Consider the following 22,710-nt stretch of genomic DNA (forward strand, 5'->3'; position numbering starts at 1 on the left):
CATCGTCGACCACGTTGGGGGGGAAATTGCGGTCCTTGAAGAAGGAGGCCATCTGGGTTGTGTGTTTTTGGAACTGGTCCTCCTGGGAGCAGATGCGGTGGAGTCGAAGGAATTGGGAGAATGGGATGATTTCTGATTTCTATTTATGTGTTTAGGTTTCCTTGGGTTGGTGATATCATTTCCTGTGGTGATGTCATTTCTGTTTTTTTTCTCAGGGGGTGATAAGTGGGATCCAAGTCAATGTGTTTGCTGATAGAGTTCTGGTTGGTATGCCATGTTTACTACACTACATTGGACAAACTGGCAGAAAACTAGCTACCAGGATACATGAACATTAACTAGCCACAAAAAGACATGACCCTCTCTCACTAGAATCCTTACATACAGATAAGGAAGGACACCACTTCGACTGGGACAACACATCCATCCTAGGACAAGCCAAACAGAGGCATGCACGAGAATTCCTAGAAGCATGGTATTCCAACCAGAACTCTATCAACAAACACATCGAGTTAGACCCCATCTACCACCCCCTGAGAAAAATACCAGAAATTACATCACCACAGGAAATGATGTCACCAATCCAAGGAAACATAAACACATAAATAGAAAGCGGGCCATGCCTCCAGTGCTTCATCCGGAGGCTCACTGAAGATGTTACTCAGTATGGTGACGAAACTTCTGAAAACAAACCTTCCAGCTCAGTGAGCAAACCTACATCCAGAACCTTAACCTGAGCTACAAATCTTCTCAAAACTCGCTATGTTCTCCCTGTGTCTGCATGGGTTTCCTCCCACTGTCCAAAGGTGTGCAGGTTAGCCCCTGGAGAGAGGATATTCTTGTGGCGATGCCTCCCACGGTGCAGTAGTGCCACCAACTCTCACTGTGAAGACTCACAGCTGAGTGTTGGCCACTGGGAAAGGAGTGAGAGAACCTGTCCTGGAGGTATGACAATCAGCAATAGCTTGACAAGAAAGGACAGGGCGAGAGAAACATTGCAAATCTCAGAGGAGGAAGACTTTCCCTTCCCTATCAAAAAAAAGACATTCTCTTCAAGAAAGAAATTAAGATATTTTCTAGCTGGAATTTGTCCTTTGAAGCAGTGAAGTTAGTTTACGTACATGTATTTTCTTAAAGGTGACACAAGGGGGCAGTATTAGCTCTGCATGTCAGCTATAGTAAGTGGCAAGCATTTGAGCTATTTTTCCCAGCATGCCTTTCACCCTGAGAGCTCTGAACTTGTCCTTGTGTTGTGTACCATGGCAATGACTGCAAAATGAAATAAGACCAGAAATGAAACTCCTCTAATTCACATAAATGAATGGAAACTAAAACAGAGTCATTGAAACCGAATAATGCACCTTCCATTCCATAATATCAAAACATCCTTGCTGCCAAGGCAACAGGAAGTTTGAAAGATTAGTTTAGATTCGCTACAGTGTGGAAACAGGCCCTTCGGCCCAACCAGTCCACACAACCCTCCGAAGAGTAACCCACCCAGACCCAATTCCCTCTGAATGATGCACGTAACACTATGGGCAATTTAGCATGGCCAATTCACCTGACCTGCACATCTTTGGACCGTGGGAGGAAACTGGAGCACCCAGAGGAAATCCACGCAGACACGGGGAGAACGTGCAAACTCCACGCAGACAGTTGCCCGAGGCTGGAATTGAACAGGGACCCTGGGTGCTATGAGGCAGCAGTGCTGACCACTGAGCCACCTTGCCACCCCATGAAAGCCAGCAATGGGCTACAATACAAATTTGAAACTAACAACTGCGCCTTGCCAAACTTTAGACCATAAAATATAGGAACAGAATTAGGCCATTCGACCCATCAAGTATGGCTGCTAGGTTTCTCAACCCCACTCCCCATAACCCTTGATCCCCTTACTAATACAGAATTACAGTTTGTGTTTTATTGGAAGCCACTGCTTTCTCTCCTGGCTGAGTTATAACTTCTGTTTCTCTCATATCGAGCTCCATGTGATACAGCCCTCCACCCATGTCTTGTTCTACTGGACTTGAGGCTGTTAATCCTCTGGGATTCCTCTGGAGCTTCCTGGACTTGAAAACTAATCCCTGAACTATCCTCGTTCTTTCCCATTAACCCAGGGGTTACGTCTTTTTAATAAAATTCTCACTAACGTAAGCAGAACTCTTCTGAGAATGATTAAACGCGACTAAAATTAACTTTCCCCTGATTTTACTCACAGGCAGTGTCCCAGAAAGTAGCATCGATTGTTGAGAAAACCCATCTGGTTCACTAATGTCCTTTAGGGAAGGAAACTGCCATCCTTACCTGGTCTGGCTTACATGTGACTCCAGACCCACAGCAATGTCGTTGACTCTCAACTGCCCTCTGGGCAATTAGGGATGGACAAGCCCGTAACACAAACCTTTTATCAATTAATTAAAAAAAGCCCCTCAATTCAAGGGCAATTCAGGCATGACAACAAGGGTGGCACAGTGGCTCAGTGGTTAGTGCTGCTGCCTCACAGCACCAGGGGTTCGATTCCAGCCTTGGGTGACTGTGTGGAGTTTCTGTGTGATTCCGTTCACAGTCTAAGGATACACAGTTAAGTGCATTAGCCATGGTAAATGCAGGGCTACAGGAATAAGGTAGGGGGTTGGGTCTGTATGGGTTGCTCTTCGGAACGCTGGTGTGGACTCAATGGGTCGAATGGCCTGCTTCCACACGGTAGGGATTCCATGGTAAAAAATGGATGAAAATGTCAATGAGTGGGTTAGTAAGTTTGCAGACAATATGAAGATCGATGGAGTTGTGGATAGTGGAGAAGGTTCCTCATGGATACAGTGGGATATAGTTCAGTTGCAGCTCTAAGCAGCGAAATAGCAGATGGAGTTTAATCCGGGTAAGTGTGAGGTGCTGCACTTTGGTAGATCAAATGTTAAGGAAAAGTATACAGTTACTGGCAGAATCCTGAGTAGCATCGATGTACAGAGAGATCTTGGGGTTCAAATCCATAACTCCCTGAAAGTAGCCACACCTGTAGTTAGGGTGGAAAGGAAGGTGTATGGCATGCTTGCCTTTATTGGTCGGGAAATTGAGTACAAGAGTCAGAATGTCATGTTGCAGCTTTATAAGACTTTGGTTAGGCCACACTTAGAGTATTGTATTCAATTCTGGTCGCCACATTACAGAAAGGATGTGGATGCTTTGGAGAGGGTGCAGAGTAGGTTTACCAGGATGCTGCCTGGATTAGAGGGTATGAGCTATAAGGAGAGGCTGGTAAAGCTCAGGTTATTTTCTCTGGAGCGGCAAAAACTGAGGGGAGATTTGAGAGAAGTCTATTAAATTATGAGATGCATAGATAGAGTTGACAGTCAGAATCTTTTTTCCCGGAGTTGAAATGTCTAATAGTAGGGGGCATGCATTTAATATGAGAGGGGGAAAGTTCAAAGGAGATGGGGAGGTGGGGGGGGGGGGCAAGTTTTTTACACAGAGAGTGATAGGATTCTGGAATGCACTGCCGGGGGTGGTGGAGGAGGCTGGTATGATAGGGCTGTGTAAGGGGCTTTTAGATAAGGACATGAATATGCAAGGAAGGCAGGGATATGGACCATGTGCAGGCAGGAGGGGTTAGTTTAATTTGGCATCATGTTCAGCACAATATTGTGGTCTGAAGGGACCATTCCTCTGCTGTACTGATCTACATTCTAGGTTCGAAATGCTGGCCCTCTCATTGACGCCCACATGCCACGAAAGAGGTGGAGGGGCAAAGGAGGGGGAAGATGGGGGGTGATGGAGGGGTAGATAGAAGGTTGAAAGAGTTGGAAATGGGGTAAGCTCAACATCCCCTCCCCCTACCCCTTTCCCCTCTAAACAACTATTGCAACCCTGCTCCCCCAAACCTTCACCCTGGGGTCACACAGAATTTGAGGCATTAAAGTGGAGGGGGGCTGGGGCAAGGAGCTCACACTGGGGGATCACATGGTGGAAATCAAAACTGAAAGGGATCGGAAGGCATGCAGGAAACCAGATCACAGTGAGGTCTCAGATACACACCTCTTCACAAGCAGCAGCTCTTCATGATATCCTCTTCCAAGCCCCGTGAGGGAACCGAAACAAACATCAGAGCGAGGGCAGTTTGTTTGCAAAATGCTCGTGGATTGTCCATGACTTTCAGTTTGATTAATGGGTTGTTCTGTGCCACTTTCAACAGTCTGAATGTCTCTGCCTCAGGAAAAACCAGTTGAGTCCCAAAATATTCATAAAGGAAAACAGAAATTGTTGGAAAAGCACAGCAGGTCTGGCAGCATCTGTAGAGAGAAATCAGAGTTAACGTTTCAGGTCGAGTGACCCTTCCTCAGAATGCAATCCCAAAAATACCCGTGCTTGTCGAGATGATCTTCAGGTGATTCTTTTTTTGTCTCCAATTCACACGTTTCTCATGTCTGGAAGATCAAACTTCCTAAATGTCAGCGGCAGTATTGTCGAAGAGAGCTGCTCACCACAATTGTACCAGACTCCAGGTCAGCTCTCTGATTGGAGAACAGGGATAGGAGATGGTTTAACTTGATTGTCACTGCACCTCAGGCAAGAGGAGAGATTGAGAAGGAGAGTTTGCCAAGGTGGCTTCCACTGGTGTAGGAATTGAACCAACACTGTCGCTATCACTCTGCATTGCAAACCAGCCAGTCAGCCAATGGAGCTACCCAACCTGACCCAACATAAAGTGGCGTGGTGGCTCAGTGGTTAGCACTGCTGCCTCACAGTGCCCAAATGAAGGACTCTCCTTCTCAACATCTCCACTTGCCAAATGTACTGGGTGCCAAAGTTGCCAAGTTCCTTATGGCGCTAAGTTTTGTAATTGTGTTATTTTTCTTTGCAAGTGTGTAGCTGCCGCTCTGTTTTTGACCTGGTGAATCAATGACAACTCGCACTTCCATTAGTCTGAGTGAGCCACTCAGCTATAGTTGTAGCCTGGACTGGGTGACAGTAAGTGCCCCACTCATTGTTTGCAGTTCAACTCCGCAACGTGCTCACATTTGCCTTTCCCCAGAAAGTAGGAAGCCTCTTGAATATTGTTCCAAGTTGATGTAATGGATTTCCTTCCAGAGAAAGCTGGGCTGGTTGGGGCAGAAATAGCCTCTCATAGCAGGAAGCCAACATCATAATGTGCAGGGAGTGACCATTGACCAAAGCCTAGCTAGCCTAGTTGCAAACACAGCATAGCTACAACAGCGGTTCACAGGCCTGAGATTCTGCAATGACTAGCTGACTCCCCAGACCATGTCCACCATCTACAAGACAAAGATCTGGAGTGTGATGGGGTACTTGCCATTTGCCAGGATGTGTGCATCTCAAACGACACTCCAGAGTCTCATTACCATCCAGGAAAAGGCAAACCACTTGACTGGCACCACATCCACCACCTTAAATGTTCACTCCTTCAAATCACCAACAGACAGCAGCAAGTCTGTATTCCATCTACAATGCTCACTGCATTAACTCACCAGGCTCATTAGACAGCACCTTCCAATCCCTACCATCTAAAAGAATAAGGGCAGAAAGGGAAAACCATCAAGTTCCCCTCCGAGCCACTCACCACCTTGACTTGGAAATATATCACTGTTTCTTCACTGTCACTGGGTCAGAATCTTGGAACTCCATCTCTAACAGTATTGCGGATTAACCTGCAGCATGTGGACTGCAGCAGTTCAAGAAGGCAGCTCACCACCACCTTCTCAAGGGTATTTCAGGATGGGTAATAAATGCTGGCTTAGTCAGGGTTGCACGCATCCTGGTGAAAAAATGTATTGTCATGAATCAAGGTAAAGTCACCACAATTGTACCAGACTTCAGGGCTGCTCTCTGATTGGAGATGGTTTAATTTGATTGTCACTGCACCTCAGGCAAGAGAAAAGGTTAAGAAGGAGAGTTTGCTAAGGTGGCTTCCACCGGTGTAGGAATCGAACCAACACTGTCGCCATCACTCAGCGAGTCAGCCAATGGAGCTACCCAACCCAACCTGATGTAGAGCAGCATGGTTCCTCAGTGGTTAGTACCGCTGCCTCACAGCAACAGGGACCTGGGTTCAATCCCATCCTCGGGCGACTGTCTGTATGGAGTTTGCACTTTCCCCGTGTCTGCATGGGCTTCCTCCAGGTGCTCCAGTTTCCTCCCACAGTCCAAAGATGTGCAGGTTAGGGTGAATTGGCCATGCTAGTTTGTCCCATAGTGTCCAGGGATGTGTAGGTTAGGTGCATTAATCAGGAGAAATGTAGAATAATAGGGTGGAGGAATGGGTCTGGGTGAGACCCTCTTCTGAGGGTTGGTGTGGACTTGTTGGGCTAAAGGGTCTGTTTCTATGATTGATGAATCCCAGCTGTATTCGTGTTCAGGACGATGAGCAGTGACAACACATTGGTACCTCATAAAACTAATATTGACCCCATCCTGCTCCAGTGTGTAATTTGTAGTCAGAGGTTAGTGCTACTTACTCAGTTGAAGAACTCTTTTCCAAATTGATCATCCCATTAAAAATTATACAATTCATAACGTGAGATTGCTCAAAATGGAATATTGTAATAATGTTTTTAAGGAAACAGGTATTTTGGAATTCTAATGTGTTTTTGAGAACTGTGTGTGCCTACTCTCCAAAACTCAATGTATTCTTCGTTTGAAGTTTCATGCAGTCTGTCCCTACCCTCTACATTCACACCTAGCCAGCACTCACCTGCCAGTCATCTCCTTACACTCGAACAGAGTGCCAGTCCCTCGCCCAAGATTGTTGTCCATTCTTAAGACTCAATCCATAAGCATTTCTACTCTCACAAGTCTATGGATTCCAAAGCAGATGCTAAACAATCATGAGTGTGTCTATAGCTACGCTAATAACCCATAGAAGATAATCAATTGAGATTGTAATACAGCTCATTCAGGGGAGGCCATGGCTTAGTGGTATCATAACTAGAATATTAATCCAGAAACCCAGGGAATATTCTGGGAACCAGGATTTGAATCCCACCATGCCTAATGATGGAATTTGCATTCACTAAAAATCTGGAGCCAAGAGTTCATAGAATCCCTAAAGTATGGAAGCAAGCCATTCAGTTCACTGAGTCCATACTGACCCTCTGAAGTGCAGCTCACCCCCTATCCTAATCCCTGCATTTCCCATGGCCAATCCACCTAACCTGCACATCTTTGGGTTGTGGGAGGTATCTAGAGGGAACCCCTGGAGACATGGGAAGAATGTGTAAACTCTACACAGATAGTCACCTGAGGCTGGAATCGAACCCAAGTACCTGGCACTGTGAAACAGCAGTGCTAACCACTGAGCCATTGCTCCACCCCATGTATTGCACATCCTTAATTGTTGCTTGAAGTGAGTGGCTTTCTAGGTCACTTAGGCAGTCAGTGAATAGTCAACCCCATTGCTGTGGGTCTGCAGTCACATGTCGGCCAGACCAGGTAAGCATGGCAAATTTCCGTCCCTGAAAGACATTATTGAGCCAGATGGGTTTTTACACCACTTGACAATCAATGATGGCTTCCTGAAGAAGGGCTCATGCCCGAAACGTCGATTCTCCTGCTCCTTGGATGCTGCCTGACCTGCTGCGCCTTTCCAGCAACACTTTTTCAGCTTCATTGTCACCTTGACTGGGACAGATTAATTGAATTTAAAATCCACTCTGGTTGGGTTGGTGGGATTTGAGCTCATGTTCCTGGAGCATTAAACTGGGTCTCTGGCTTCGTAATCCAATGCTTCCCCCCTAATTGGAATAGGGCAGTTTAAAGAGAGACTTCACAGAATCACAGAGCTATTCCAGTGTACAGTAGGAGGCCATTCAGCCCATCGCGTCTGCCCTGTCTCACCAAATGGGCATCATGAGTTAGTGACATCTGAAAAAGTGTTCTAAATCATGTCAGATTTAGACAGAGCAAACAGGGAGAAACTGGAAAGAGCCTTTAGTGTTTAGATTAGATTAGATTACAGTGTGGAAACAGGCCCTTCGGCCCAACAAGTCCACACCGACCCGCCGAAGCGCAACCCACCCATACCCCTACATTTGCCCCTTATCTAACACTACGGGCAATTTAGCATGGCCAATTCACCTGACCCTGCACATCTTTTGGACTGTGGGAGGAAACCGGAGCACCCGGAGGAAACCCACGCAGACACGGGGAGGACGTGCAAACTCCACACAGTCAGTCGCCTGAGGCGGGAATTGAACCCGGGTCCCTGGCGCTGCGAGGCAGCAGTGCTAACCACTGTGCCACCGTGTCGCCCACTATGCCACCGTGCCTTGTTAACTACACGTGACAGATAGATGGTAGTTGGTCACTCAGAAGAGAGAGGAGAATTCCTACACGCTCTCTGGAATGTGCTGCCTAAAAGGGCAGTGAAGCAGTTTCAATAATGACAGTTTCAAAGAGGTGTCAGAAGGGGATAAAGCAATGAAGTGGGACTAATTGGATATTCCACCATTCACATAAGATGTTAAATCAAGCCAGGCCTCTCAGATCGGCAGAAGTGAGGACTGCAGGTGCTGGAAACCAGAATCTAGATTAGAGTGGAAAAGCACAGCAAGTCAGGCAGCATTTGAGGAGCAGGAAAATCGACGTTTCAGGCAAAAGCCCTTCATCAGGAATGCCATATGAAATCCCATGGTACTGCTTTCAGGAAGAACGAGAAATCCTCCTTCATCTCCTGCATGTCCCTTTATCGGCATCAGTGAGAACCACATTGTCTAGTCATTATCACATTGCTGTCTGTGGGAGGCTGTGTGCAAGCTGACTGTGGAGTTTCCTACATTACAATATTAGCACTCTTGCCTCTGAGTCATGAGATTCTGGATTCAAATCCCACTCCAGGACTTGAGCACAAAAGTCAAGACTGTTCCTTCCACAGCAGCACCAAGGGAGTGCTGCACTGTCAGGGAAACCATCTTTCAAAGGAGCTATTAAACCAAGGCTTCATCTGTCTGCAAAGGGGTTCCCAAGACAGGATTTGGGAAAAGGATCTCCTGGCTAATATTCATCCTTGAATTGACATCACAAAGTGATAATCTGGACGACATCACATCATTATTAGTGGGATCTTGCTGTGCACATATTTGACACCACAATTCTGACATTACAACAATGACTGTGCTTGATTCCAGATTTTCAAAAAATTGAATTCAAATTCCACCATTAGCTGAGTTTCTGGATTAATAGTCTAACAATAATACCATTAGGCCATCACCTCCCCCTTAATATGGGTGCTGACTGTCGGGAGGATTTTCCTTCAAACACAAAGTGTCAGAGAGTCCCTGCCAGACAGTGACGTAATCTAATGTGTGTCTGGGACATTGTGAGTCTGACTATGGCAGGCTGTTGCTTAGTCTGTGAGACAGCTCTCCCACTGCCTGTAAAACATGTTGAGATGTCCTGAAGTCATGATAAGATGCTGTAAAAAGTGCAACTCTTCCAGTATCTCAAAGAGCTAGCACAGGTATGATGGGCTGAGTTAACTCCCTGTGTGCTGTTAGCTTGCAGATACTTTCTAATTGAAGTGTTCAGTGATGTGACAACGCAGCTCTGGAGCAGGTGGGACTTGAAGCCAGTCTGTGCAATTTGATTGTAAAATTCTTAGAATGAGCACCTCAGGACAGGAACAGGAGAAAATTGTAAATTAAGAGAGGGGAGAAAAAACACAGGCTTGGTGAGTCATTTGCCACTGGCAGAGGTTTCTGGCATCAATTACTGCTCTGTGTTACACTAAAGCCTTTATAGCTCGCCCACAGTGAGCTGTCATCTTGTACACATTCATCACAATTCCATTGAACAATCAAGCACATTAATAGACAGGAAATGGCTTGAACTGCCATGGAGACCACTGTGAATGACATCAATGCTTAAAGATCTTGCTGGGGAAGCATGTCATAAACTGATTGGAATTAATGAGCCCTTGTTACTGCATTAGCAGAGCAAGGGAGATTCACAGAGCGTTAGCCCTACTGCATCAGGGCTCTTGATTGAGCTGTCAATGTTCTATCCATTTGTTCGTTTCAACACATTACTGGGTTCAAATTCATTTCAATTACTTTGTAGCATGCTATGTTTGTCTGCGTCTTGCCTCTTGGCACTGTCCAAGCAGATAGCAAAAGTATTGGAAGTACAAAAGTATTGAAGGAGGAAGTCTTTTGAGCAATGATAATGTCTCAAGATGCAGACTGCAATAAACAGGTCAATACTTTGCATTCTGGTTCTATTCAGAAGCAAATCAATAAAGGGAAACTTCAGTAACTGATAGCATTAGCATCAACAGGTCTTTATTGATGTGTGTATATGTGTATGTGTATATGTGTGTGCTACTGTGATCCCAGCTCATTAATAGACCAGACAAGTCAGATCCCACAATATATTCCATTTAATATGATGGCCAGTCATTGAAACATCGTCACACCAGGCTGCAGAAGCTCCTTTAACACCAGGACAGAAGCTCATTACATTTTTAAAAAAACAAAATTAAAACAAAAACAAGCTATCTAAATACAGAACACAATTCAGAAAAAAAAAGAATATACTGAAGAACCACCTGATGAAGGAGCAGCGCTCCAAAAGCTAGTGCTTCCAATTAAATCTGTTGGACTATAACCTGGTGTTGTGTGATTTTTAACCGAAGATCAAAGGTTTCCATCTTTTCCGAAGACCATTAAGTTATAGGTATACTTATCCAGACGAAGTACATCACATCTCTCAATTCCTTAAGTTTTAAATTAACTTCCTCCTGGACGGGTTGGACCGGAGGGTCTGTTTCCATGCTGTACATCTCTATGACTCTATGACTCTATAACTCTGGGTCTATACTCAATGGAGTTCAGAAGGATGAGGGGGGATCTAATTGAAAATTACAATGGTCTGGACAGAGAGAGTGTTGGGAAGGTGTTTCCATTGGTAGGAGAGACTAGGACCTGAGTAGAGTAAAAGGAACACCTTTTAGAATGGAGATAAGGAGAAACGATTTCAGCCAGAGACTGGTGACTCTATGGAATTCACAGCCACAGAAGGCTATGGAGGCCAGTTCACTGAGTATATTTAAGATGGAGATAGATAGGTTCTTGAGTATCAAGGGGATCAAGGGTTACGGGGAGAAAGTAGACGAATAGGGTTGAAAAACTTATCAGCCATGATTGAATGGCAGAGAAGACTCAATGGGCTAATGGCCTAATTTCAGCTCCTATGTCTTATAGTCTTATGGTCTTAATTTCTTAGCTATGGACTGTGGAGACAATTTAATGGGTCTTTTGCCATCAACTCTTCCACAAGTCTGAAAGCCTAAGCTTTCTCAGTTATAAATCACCTGCAGATTTTGAAACAAACTCTCCAGGTTTGGAGGTTTCACAAACTACCTTCTGTGGGGCTAACTATTTCCTGTATTGTATTACTTTTAACTGTCCTGCACTGTTGTAGGGAGAAAAAGCTTTGAACATCAGTCAGGTCACCCCCAAACTGCTCTAAACCTTACGATCTCTGGGTTTTCTAAACAAAAATCACTGATTATATTGTACTTAAAGCAAGCACTGTCTTCTCTATCAGTCAGAAATCCCATAATATTTAAACTATATTTAATGGACATTTCAGGGATGTGCTATCACCTGACAAACTTTGGATTCTGTTCTGATCCAGGGAGGAATCTCTTACATGTCATTTTTAAAGAAAATCCTTCATGTAGTCAAATATGCCACTATTTTGAAATTGAAATTCAGAAATTATATCAGTATGCGTGTAAATTATACAGCTTTCATCACATTTCCCTCCAAAGAATGGAAATTGGTGAATGAACAAGAGCCATTTCCATTTCCATTTCCATTTCCATTTCCATTTCCATTTCCATTTCCATTTCCATTTCCCATCGAAAAGTTATTTTTAACACTTCTTTACATGCTGCGTCAGATCCAACCAGGGATCAGACTATTTTGGATCCAGTAGTGTGGCTTAATAAACGATGATGTGGAGGTGCCAGTGTTGGACTGCGGTGGACAAAATTAAAAATCACATAACACCAAGTTATAGTCCTACAGGTTTATTTGGAAGCACTAGCTTTCAGAGCGCTACTCCCTCATCAGGTAACTAGTGGGGCAGGATCATAAGGCACAGAATTTAGAGCAAAAAATTGCACGACAATGTAATCTTTTTCTATAAATTCTGTGTCTTATGATCCTGTACCACTGGTTACCTGATGAAGGAGCAGCGCTCTGAAAGCTCGTACATTACTTTCAGATAAACCTGTTGGACTGTAACCTGGTGTTGTGTGATTTTTAATGTAATAAATGATCTCAGAGTTAAGGATCCAAAAAGGTACAGTGACAATAACATAGCAGAATTTAGCAGTTAGTTTTTGAGCAGGAGAAACCTGGGTCAGAAACAACTATGTTAAACTTAAATAAGATGAATTACAAAAGATTGAGGGTAAAAAAGGCTGGAGTGAATTGGGAAAGGACTTTAGCAGAAAAGACAGTAGAGGAACAATAACTATCTAAAATAGGAAAGAAGGACTCTGGGAAGACAATAAATGAATCATAGTTGAAGAGAGGTTGAGTAGGTTAGGTTTATTTTCACTAGAAAAAAGGAGTTTGAGGGGGTACCTGATTGAGGTTTACAAAATCATGAAGGGTATAGACAGGGTGGATAGAGACAAGCTTTTTCCCAGGGTGAAGGATTCAACAACCAAAGGTCATGCTTTCAAGGTGAGAGGTGGAAAGTTCAAGGGGATACATGCGGCAAGTAATTCTCACAAAGGGTGGTGGGCGTTTGGAACACGTTGCCAGCAGAGGTGGTAGAGGCAGGCACAGTAGATTCATTTAAGATGCATCTGGACAGATGTATGAGTAGGTGGGGAGCAGAGGGATACAAATGCTTAGGAATTGACCAACAGGTTTAGACAGTACATTTGGATCGGCTCAGGCTTGAAGGGCTGAAGGGCCTGTTCCTGGGCTGTAAACTTGCTTTGTTCTTTGTTCTAGTTAACAAGGGAAATTAAGGATAATATCAAGTTAAAATAAAAAGGCATACAGTGGAGCAAAAATTAGTGGAAAACCCGGAGACTTGGGAAGTTTAAAAAAGGTGATTAAAAACATAACCAAGAAGGAGAAAATAAGCTATAAGGGTAAAATAGCAAGGAATGTAGAAACAAACAGAAAGTGCTTCTTTAAACTTCTACAAAGGGAGTGAGAGGCCAAAGTGAACATAAGCATCTTTGAGTTTGAGATTTAGGAATTAGTAAGGGGGAAACATGAACAGAAGTTGAATAAGATACAAAATAATCAAAGGGCTAACGTAGGAGGTGAAAAAACACTCGGGAAATGAATTAGACTAAAGGCTGATAAGTCTCTTAGACATGATAGATTACATCTTAATATTTTAAAGAAAATAGCTGCAGAGATAATGCATGTACTGGTAGTAATCTTTTGAGAATCCTTCATTGCTGGGAAAGGTTCCAGAGGACTGGAAAACAGCCAAAATACTCCCTTTATTTAGAAATGGAAGGAGACAGAAATCAGGTAAGTATAGGCCATTTAGCTTAGCATCCTTCATTAGGAAAATGTTGGAGACTATTATAAAAGGATGTTATGGCAGAGCATTTAGAAATATGCATTCATTTTTTTTCTGAAGAATAACTGACAGGTCATTTGTTTCACTTGCTTGTAGTAAAGCAGCACTCACACAGATGTTACTGAGATCGACAGCTAATTTGAATGAACCCTCATAGTTTGTTGGTGTTTGCACAGCTTTCACGTTATCAAGTGCATTCTAATTCTTAGGTTCATTCAAATTTTTTGCATTTATCTAATTGATCAAAGGAGCCATTACAGTGCTGAAATTATCAACAAGCCTCCAACAATAATCATGCATGATAACATTTGAAAAAAAATGTTTAAGTTTCGGCTTTAGGGTTGGGAACAATTCCAGAACAGCCCTTACTTTCGCTGGTTGCAATTATTTCACCTTGTCCCACAATGTGGCCCAAAGGAGTCACTTTTTTTTTTGGAAAACACACTTATAAACAAATTAGCTCCTTTTAACAAGTTTAGATGATGGAAAGGCTCTTATTAGGCTTGGTTGAACATAGCCAAGTAATTGATGTAAACCATGAAGTTATATAGTTCCTCGTTGACTTTAGTGATTACTGTTGCTGGTGCATTTTTCATTCCAAACAGCACAACTTTGCATCTAGTGTTACAAATACTGATACTACACTGGCTCTATCAGTCAATGAAACTTTCCAATATCCCTTCAACAAGTTAATTTTGGTGATCATGTCCACTTCGTTAAATTCAGTCCTCATCATGGAATACAATAATACGTTTTTCCTGATTTTCTCACTCTGTATTTAGAACATAGAACAATACAGTGCAGAACAGTCCCTTCAGCCCTTGATGTTGTGCCAACCTATGAACCAATCAAAGCCCATCCCCCTACACTATCCCATCATCATCCATGTGCTTATCTAAGGACTGTTTAAATGTCCCTAATGTGGTTGAGTTAACTACTTTGGCAGACAAGGTATTTTTTGACTGTGTTGACTTTGCAATAATCATTACAGAATTTATTTGATTTCTGTACATTCATGATAGGTGAGCACCAGTAACTATGACTCAGTTTAATAATTAAATTGTGCATCATAAACTTAATCTTATCCTTCACCTGAGCTAATCTCTCTGAATTGAGTTAGTAAGGATGTTGTTTTACAGGTAATGCATCCCTTACATTTGCATCATGAGCAGCCAAAGAAATTTCTCTGTGTCTACTCCCACTAATTGATTTATGAGTCTGTAAGAGTCTTAGTCACTTGTACAGGCATCTGGAAGATAAAATATCATATATTTTAAGCATCTCTATATTATCTAATCCAAATGCTGGAAGATCAGAAATTTAGTTTTCAATTTCCCCAATTATTCCCTATTTAATTTCACTCCCTATCTTCTCCAGTTCCATAAATATGGTTTTCTCTTGGCATTATAATACATATGTGAATATATGCGTACATCTACCATATATATGTAGGCCTAGGTAGGTTTGATGGAAGATTAACAAAAACCTGGTACCTGTGAGATTTTCCTAGGTTCTACAACAATGTTATGACATAGGATGAAGGAAGAACATGCATTTATATAGCACCTTTCAAGGCCAATTTTTTCCCCAAAGTATTATTGCAGCAGTTTTATAGAAAGTGTGGTACCCAATGTGTGCACAGCAAGTATCTACAAACTTCAATCTGACTCATTGTTAAGATGAGCAGGAAGAGTTGGTGAATAGACAAAGTAAGACAGCAATCACAGTAAAAAAGATGTTCTAGTTTCCTTTTTGCAATACCATATTTTGGGCCAAGATTTACAGGCCCTTCTTTCAGATAAGGATCACAAATCAATATATGTAGAATCTACAGCACAGGAACAGACCATTCAGACCAACAGTTCCACGTCAGTATTTGTATTCCATACAAACCTCCCCTCAGCTTATGTCATCTCATTCCATTGACATTTTCTTCAAATCCATTTTCCCTCATATTCTTACCGAGCTTCTCCTTCAGACACCTATTTAATTTCCTCAACCACTCCTTCTAGTAGCAAATTCCAAATTCTAACCATTTTCTTAGCAAAGAAGTTTTTCCTGAATTTCTCACTCTGGATTTAGAACATAGTACAATACAGTGCAGAACAGGCCCTTCGGTTCTTGATGTTGTGAACCAATCTAAGCCCATCCCCCTACACTATCCCATCATTGTGTGCTTATCCAAGGTCTGTTTAAATGCCCCTAATGTGCCTGACTTAACTATTTTGGCAGCCACGACATCCCACACCCTTACCATTCTCTGAGTAAAGAACCTGCCTCTGACATCTGTCTTAAATCTATCACCCCTCAAATTGCAGCTATGCCCCCTCATACAAGCCGACGTCATAATCCTAGGAAAAAGACTCTCACTGTCCACCCCATCTAATACTCTGATCATCTTGTATGTCTCTATTAATTCCCCTCATAGCCGTCTTCCCTCCAATAAGAACAGACTCAAGTCCCTCAGCCTTTCCTCATAAGACCTTCGCTCCAGACCAGGCAATATCCTGGTAAATCTTCTCTGCATCTTTTCCAATGCTTCCACACCCTTCCTGAAATGGGACGACAGAACTGTACACAATATTCCAAGTGAGGCCACGCTAATTTATTTATCAGTGACTAACTTAAATTTGTGGTCCCTAAGTGCTAACATCTCTCGAGCTCAACCCTGTCAAACCCCTTCATAATTTTAATGTGGTCTACAGGATTACCCTTCATCATTCTCTTTCCTAAAGAAAAACATGCCCCAGATATTTCATCTGCTCTGAATAGTTCAAAACATTTCAGTTCTAGCATTGTTCTGGTGGCTCAATGGTAAGTTCTGCTGCCTCACAGCACCAGGGATCCGGGTTCAATTCCACCCTTAGGTGACTGTTTGTGTGGAGTTTGCAAGTTCTCCCTGTGTCTGCGTGGGTATCTGCTGGTATGCCAGTTTCCTCCCACAGTCCAAACTTGCTAAATTGCCCATAGTGTTCAGAGGTGTGTAGGTTAGGTGGATTAGCCATAGTCAAAAAGTATGATGCTGGAAAAACACAGCAGGTCAGGCAGCATCCAAGGAGCAGGGGAATCAATGTTTTGGGCATAAGCTTTTCATCAGGAATGCGCCATGGGAATTAGAAATTTTCGGCTTAGCCATAGGAAATGTATGCTTACAGGATAAAGGGAAGGGTCCAGGTGGGATGCTGTTCGGAGAGCTGGTGTGGGCTTGTTGGGCCGAATGGCCTGATTTCATGTATGGATTCTATTCTATGGAAAATAGGACGAAACTGAACTTGTCAAGACATATAAGTACAAATAGTTACATGTCTAAGACTGGGAATTCTGCAGTGAGTGACTCACCTCTTAATGGCCCAAAGCCTCTCCACCATCTATAAGGCACAAGTAAAGAGTGTGATGCAATACTTTCCACTTACCTGAATAAGTGTAACTCCAACAGCATTCTAAGAGCTCAACACCATGCAAGACAAAGGAAGTCCTGAGAGTTGAAGTTGGAAATCCTTGCACACCAAGGTGTGAAAACGGTTGTATAAAGTCTCTGGGACCCGAGAGCGACTTTACAGTGATATCAGAGAGCTGCTCTCCACTGGCCATAAATGGCATAGTGTGGGCGGAGTTAAACGTTTCTGTGAGATTGATTGAGAGAAGCCTATGAGATCATGCTCTTCCGATAATGTAAGATTACGTTAAGTTTTGAGAGTTTGGTGTATCTCAGATTAACATTATTTATGATCCATATGCAAGTTGTAAAGAAACCTAAAGGTGAGGACACTTCTTAACTTCCCTTGTCCTTGACCATTCTGTCTTGAACACCCACTTGTGGATGTGAGCTTAAAACCACACAACAAAGCATGGTCAGGATCCACTGAAGAGAAAAATCTGGCAGTAGTGAGATTCAAAAACAAACCTGAAATCATTTGCAAATGAGAAGAACTCAAAACCATTTTCTCCAAAAACGAATCGTTGGTTCAGCTTTATGACTAGCCAGAAGAACCCCAAAGCTGAACAGCTCCTGAGAAGGGAACACTATGAACAGATAAAGCATGCAAGGAAATAATAAAAGATAGCGTAAGTCAGAAAACGCTTTTGTTTAACAGCCAGTAATAGGGGAAGTAAATTTTTAAAGGTAAAGAAAAACAGTGGGAGCAGTAAAACGTCCACCTGCAGGGAACAGGCACCCACAAAAAGAAGCAGATTACTAGATACTCAAAGCCGATTTAATTCTTTAGGGGAAAATGTTAAAAAAAACTTAGACTGAAACAAAGTTAAGCCTTGCCATTTAGCAGTTTAGACAAATTACTTGATGGTAAATTTGTCAACAATTAAGTTAAGAAAATTCTTCAGAATCAGGTTTCAGGTACACTGGGTGGGGAAAAATTGCATAAGAAACATTTTTTTTGGAATTGCCTATTTCAAACCTCTAACTGTAACGTTAGTTAAGTCTTTAATATTTTGACTGTTTAGAATTCTGAATTCTGAAGAAACTATGATGGACTCAAGATATTATATCTGTTTCTGTCTCCACAGATGATGCTGGACCTGCTGAGTTTCTCCAGAAGTCTCTGTGCTTGTTCCTGATATCCAGCTTTGCAATATATTGTCCTTTATAATGACTTGTGTGCACGTGTAAACATGTTTGTGCATACATTTGTGGGCATATTTGTGTGCATGTGCATTTGTACAGGATTGAGCATGTATACTTGTAGATGCATGTGTGGACAAAGGTGTGTACTAGTATGTGTTGTTGAGTAGATGTATATACACACACACACATATGTATATACATGCAAATGTATACATGCAGGCTGGGGGGAAAGACTGGTCTATAGAACACATGTAGGGGCAGCATGGTGGCTCAGTAGTTAGCACTGCTGCCTCACAGCAGCAGGGACATGGGTTCAATTCCACCCTCAGGCGACTGTGTAGACTTTGCACATTCTCTCCTATTTCTGCATGGGTTCCCTCTGAGTGCTCTAGTTACCTTCCATAGTCCAAAGATGTGCAGGTCAGGTGGATTAGCCATGCTAAATTGTCCACAGTATGCAGGGTGGGTGGGTTAGCCATGGGAATACAGGTGTAGGGTAGGTCTGGGGGGATGCTCTTCGGAGTGTGGGCCTGGCCTCAATGGGCCAAATGGCCTGCTCCACACTGTAGGGATTCTAGGACACAGCAAGTTAACCACTTCTCTCAATATCTGACAACAATGAGGTATCTGGTGGAATATGAGTTATGTGTGAAGAGGAAGGACAATTGGTCTATCTCGACTTCTTTACCCAACATACACCCTGCGGAGATTAAAATGAAAATCTGAATGTGCAGCGAAAGGAAAGATAAAGTTAGAATTCCAATTTCCAATACAGCCCACTTTATATGAACTGTAATTCTAACACACCTCCTTTTCGAATGCTTTCATCCCTGTTTTGTATATCCATCATTTTCTATTTTATGCGCAGCCTCAGGCTACCTTTTTCTATAAAGAGTCCAAAGCCACCTGATTAAACAAACACCTCATGGACTAGCGTACCAAGCTGAAACCCTTTGTCGACAGCCTTCTGCAAAGAGGCAGGAGATAAAGGTGTGATTAATTGAGGTTAGAAAATTCATTCCTAGGAGGGATAAGTGAATGCGGTACTTTCTGGCCCCTACTTTTCCCATCGGAGTGTTTCCTCTGAGCAAAGGAGAGAATGGGTCGGGGAGAGGGTGAATCATACTTTGCTGTTTATCTAAACCTCCCACAGGTTTCTCCAAATCCCTGCTGTAAAAAGCTACTGAATGAAAATCAATTGGACACAGTCAGGCCACAACACCATGGTGATCGGAGGCACTAGCTTCTTTTGAGTTTGCCTCTGATACATCAAAGATATATTTACTCAGGGAAGCAGAGGTGGATGTCTCCATGGACTGGTTACCCCACCCCACCCAAGCATTCGCTGAAACTGCGACTTTTCCTTTTACATTGCATCGACTCCTGCTCAATTGAAAGCTGGAAGATTGAAGTTCAGTTAACTGCAGCAGCTCCTTTGCACCAACGATGAGTAAGTACCTGAACTTAGATTTCTGCTGGCATGTGCCTTAACTGAAACAGCTGAATTTTAAAATTCTGACAGATTTGTAATGACAGCTTGGGACCTACAACAAGCTAGAATTTCCATAACTTATTTGAGTTTAAACACATGTTAGCTGCAGTTCATGTGTATAGGGACATCGCTTTCTGCAGTAGTGACTATGTGGAATGTATGCATAATTATTAACCGATTTTGTGTCCTCCATAATAATCTATCTGCTGCTTCACAATATCTGTTGCAAAGTTCTGCATATTTAACTTTGCTTATTTGAGCAGAATTACAAGACTCAGTAAATTATGCATTATATTTCTAGTAATAGCTTTTAAGCCTGCATCTCATAGGTGACTGTTTTTTTCATAGAGGTGCAGTGTTTAACTCTTTCACTGACATCCTTTTTTACTTAGGCATTGTATTTAACTCTTACACCCATTTGGCTTAGTTTTTTTTTTCTGTTGTCATTCAGCTTAACTTAAGGTGGAAATTTCCTGTTTGAACAAAGGCATTTGACCTGCTACAGGATAGCTGTTGTGAAACTTGAAAGGGTTCAGAAAAGATTCACAAGAATGTTGCCAGGGTCAGAGGGTTTGAGCTATAGGGAGACACTGTATAGACTGGGGTGTCGGAGGCTGAGGGGTGACCTTATAGAGGTTTATAAAATCATGAGAGGCATGGCTAGGTTGAGTAGCCAAAGTCTTTTTTTCCCACCGTAGGAGGTCCAAAACTAGAGGGCATAGGTTAAGGTAATGGGGAAGGATTTAAAAGGGACCTGAGGGGTAACTTTTTCACACAGAGGGTGGTACGTGTCTGGAATGAGGAAGTGGTGGAGGCTGGTACAATTACAGCATTTAAAAGACTTGTGCATGGGTATATGAATAGTAAAGATTTGGAGGGATATGGGCCAACAAAGGCAAATGGGACTGGTTAAGTTTGGAATACTCGAACACCATGGACAAGTAGGACTGAAGGGTCTGTTTCCATGCTGCATGACTCTATGACTCCATGATTACCAGGTGCCAATTTCTGGACATTAAAAAAACGATATGCATTAAGAGTTGGAATAAATTTAACCATCAGCATTTGAAAGGAAAATGTGGGTTTGAAGGGAGGAGGCTGATATCTCTGATGGTGAAAGGGAGGGACGTCGTGCTAAGTATCCATTATAAGCACGCAATCTCCAAAAGATCAATGGTATTTTCAGGAATGGCATTAAGAAACATGTAAAACTAATAATATGCCAATTTTAAAAATCATGTGTCTGGGTGGCTTGATACATGAATCATAATACCTTAACATGCAGCAAGTGATCAGAAAGGAAACGAGAATGTTGGCATTTATTGCAAGGGGACTTGAGTGTAAACATAGGGAAGTGCTGCTACAGCAATCCAGAACCTTGATGAGACCACATCTGAAATATTGTTTACAGTTTTGCTCTCGTTATTTAAGGAAGAATATAATTGCATTGGAAGCAATTTATACAGGGTTTATGCAATTGTTTCCTGGAATTTAAGAGTTAATTTATGACCAGAGATTAAAGAGGTTGGGCTTATCGCTACTGGAGTTAGGAAGAATGAGAGATGTTCTGGCTGAACCATAAAAGATGCTGAAGGGGGGTTGACAGGACAGATGTTGACAGGATGTTTCCATTTTGGGAGAATCTAGAACTAGAAGACATTGTTTAAAAATTCGGGTCTCCTATTTGAGACTGAGGTGACAAGAATTCCTTTCTCCAAGTCAGTAATCGGTGGATTTCACTTTCCCAGACAGAAGTCGAGTCTGGTTCATTGAGTTCCTTCATGGTGAAGGCAGGGTCAATCGAGCCAAAAGAGAATCAGATGGTTACTTGAAAAGGAGCAATGTGAAGGGTTACAGCAGGAAAGTGGCCCAAGGTGAGATGTTCATTCAGGTAGCCGGTTTAGACACGATGGGCTGAATGGATGTTGTCTGCTCTGTAACAATAGGCAGCCTGGTGGCTCAGTGGTTAGCACTGCTGCTTCATGGAACCTGGGTTCGATTCCAGCCTCATGTGACTGGCTGTGTGGAGTTTGCACATTCTCCCCGTATCTGCGTGAGTTTCCTCCGGGTGCTCTGGCTTCCTCTGCAGGAATCGGTGGATTGGCCACGGCAATTTTAGCCAGTCCAATTTTTATGTGTCCTAACCCAGTGTGACCACAGTGACCTGACTCCCCACATTAAGATCACCAGCTATAGAAAAGTGAGAACCTCGCTTTACATTCACTTGGACTGTAGCAGATTACAATGTGGCATGGAACAATATAGCATAGAAAGATGTAATTCAGCCCATCATGTGCATCTGTGCCAGCTCTTTGAAAATGTTACCTTATTTATCCCACTCCCCTGCCCTCTCTCCACCAGTCTGCTGAGTTAACCTAATCCTTTTTCAAAAAAGTATTAATTCATGGATGTGTGCATGCCTGGCCAGGCCAGCATTTATTGCCCATCTCTAATTGTCCAGTGGGTAGTTAAGAGACAAGCACATAGCTGTGGGTCCAGAGTCATATGAAGGTTTAGATTATAAGAGAAGGGAGGTGATAATGCAGCTCTACAAAACTCTAGTTATCCCACAGTTGGAGTACTGTGTGCAGTTCTGGTCACCGAACTATGGGGAGATGTGATTGCACTGGGGTGGGTGCAGAGGAAATTCACCAGGATGTTGCCTGGGATGGAACATTTTAGCTTTGGAGAAAGGCTGGATAAACTCAGATCGGTTCTTATTGTAGCAGAGAAGGTTGAGAGGGGACCTGATAGTGTGTACATTGTGGACTGGAAACTGATCCCTTTAATTAAAGGGTCATTAGAGGGCATAATTGTAAGGTGAAAGACAGAGGGGATTTGGGAAAAAAAATCATACCACAACAGAAGGTGAAGGGAATCAGGAATCAAGAGCATGAGAGATGGGAAACTTCGCAATCTTTAAAAAATAAATCCATGGATGAGCATTTGAAATGTCATAACGTTCAAGGCTATGGGTGGAATGCTGGGTGAGTGTGGATAGATGCGGAAAGGGCAGACCCAATGTGTGGAAGGGTCTCTTCTCTGCTGTACAATTAGGTAAGGA

At 42.8% G+C, this 22,710-nt stretch overlaps 1 protein-coding gene across 2 annotated transcripts in view; it reads left to right on the top strand.

Annotated features, from left to right (window-relative positions):
- Nucleotides 1-19,369: 19,369 nt before the first annotated feature.
- Nucleotides 19,370-22,710, top strand: part of LOC122542483 (synaptotagmin-4-like) — a 61,289-nt gene continuing 57,948 nt past the window's right edge. The window contains exon 1 of one of the 2 annotated variants that reach the window (XM_043680245.1): nucleotides 19,370-19,604. Coding sequence is in view for 1 of the 2 variants with exons in the window: in XM_043680246.1 (XP_043536181.1) it covers nucleotides 19,601-19,604 (4 nt within the window). In the remaining variant the exon portion in view is untranslated. The remainder of the gene's footprint in view (nucleotides 19,605-22,710) is intronic. The other variant, XM_043680246.1, reaches the window with a different exon arrangement.

This window comes from Chiloscyllium plagiosum, chromosome 40 (assembly GCF_004010195.1).
Source record: "Chiloscyllium plagiosum isolate BGI_BamShark_2017 chromosome 40, ASM401019v2, whole genome shotgun sequence".
Taxonomy (NCBI): Eukaryota; Metazoa; Chordata; class Chondrichthyes; order Orectolobiformes; family Hemiscylliidae; genus Chiloscyllium; species Chiloscyllium plagiosum.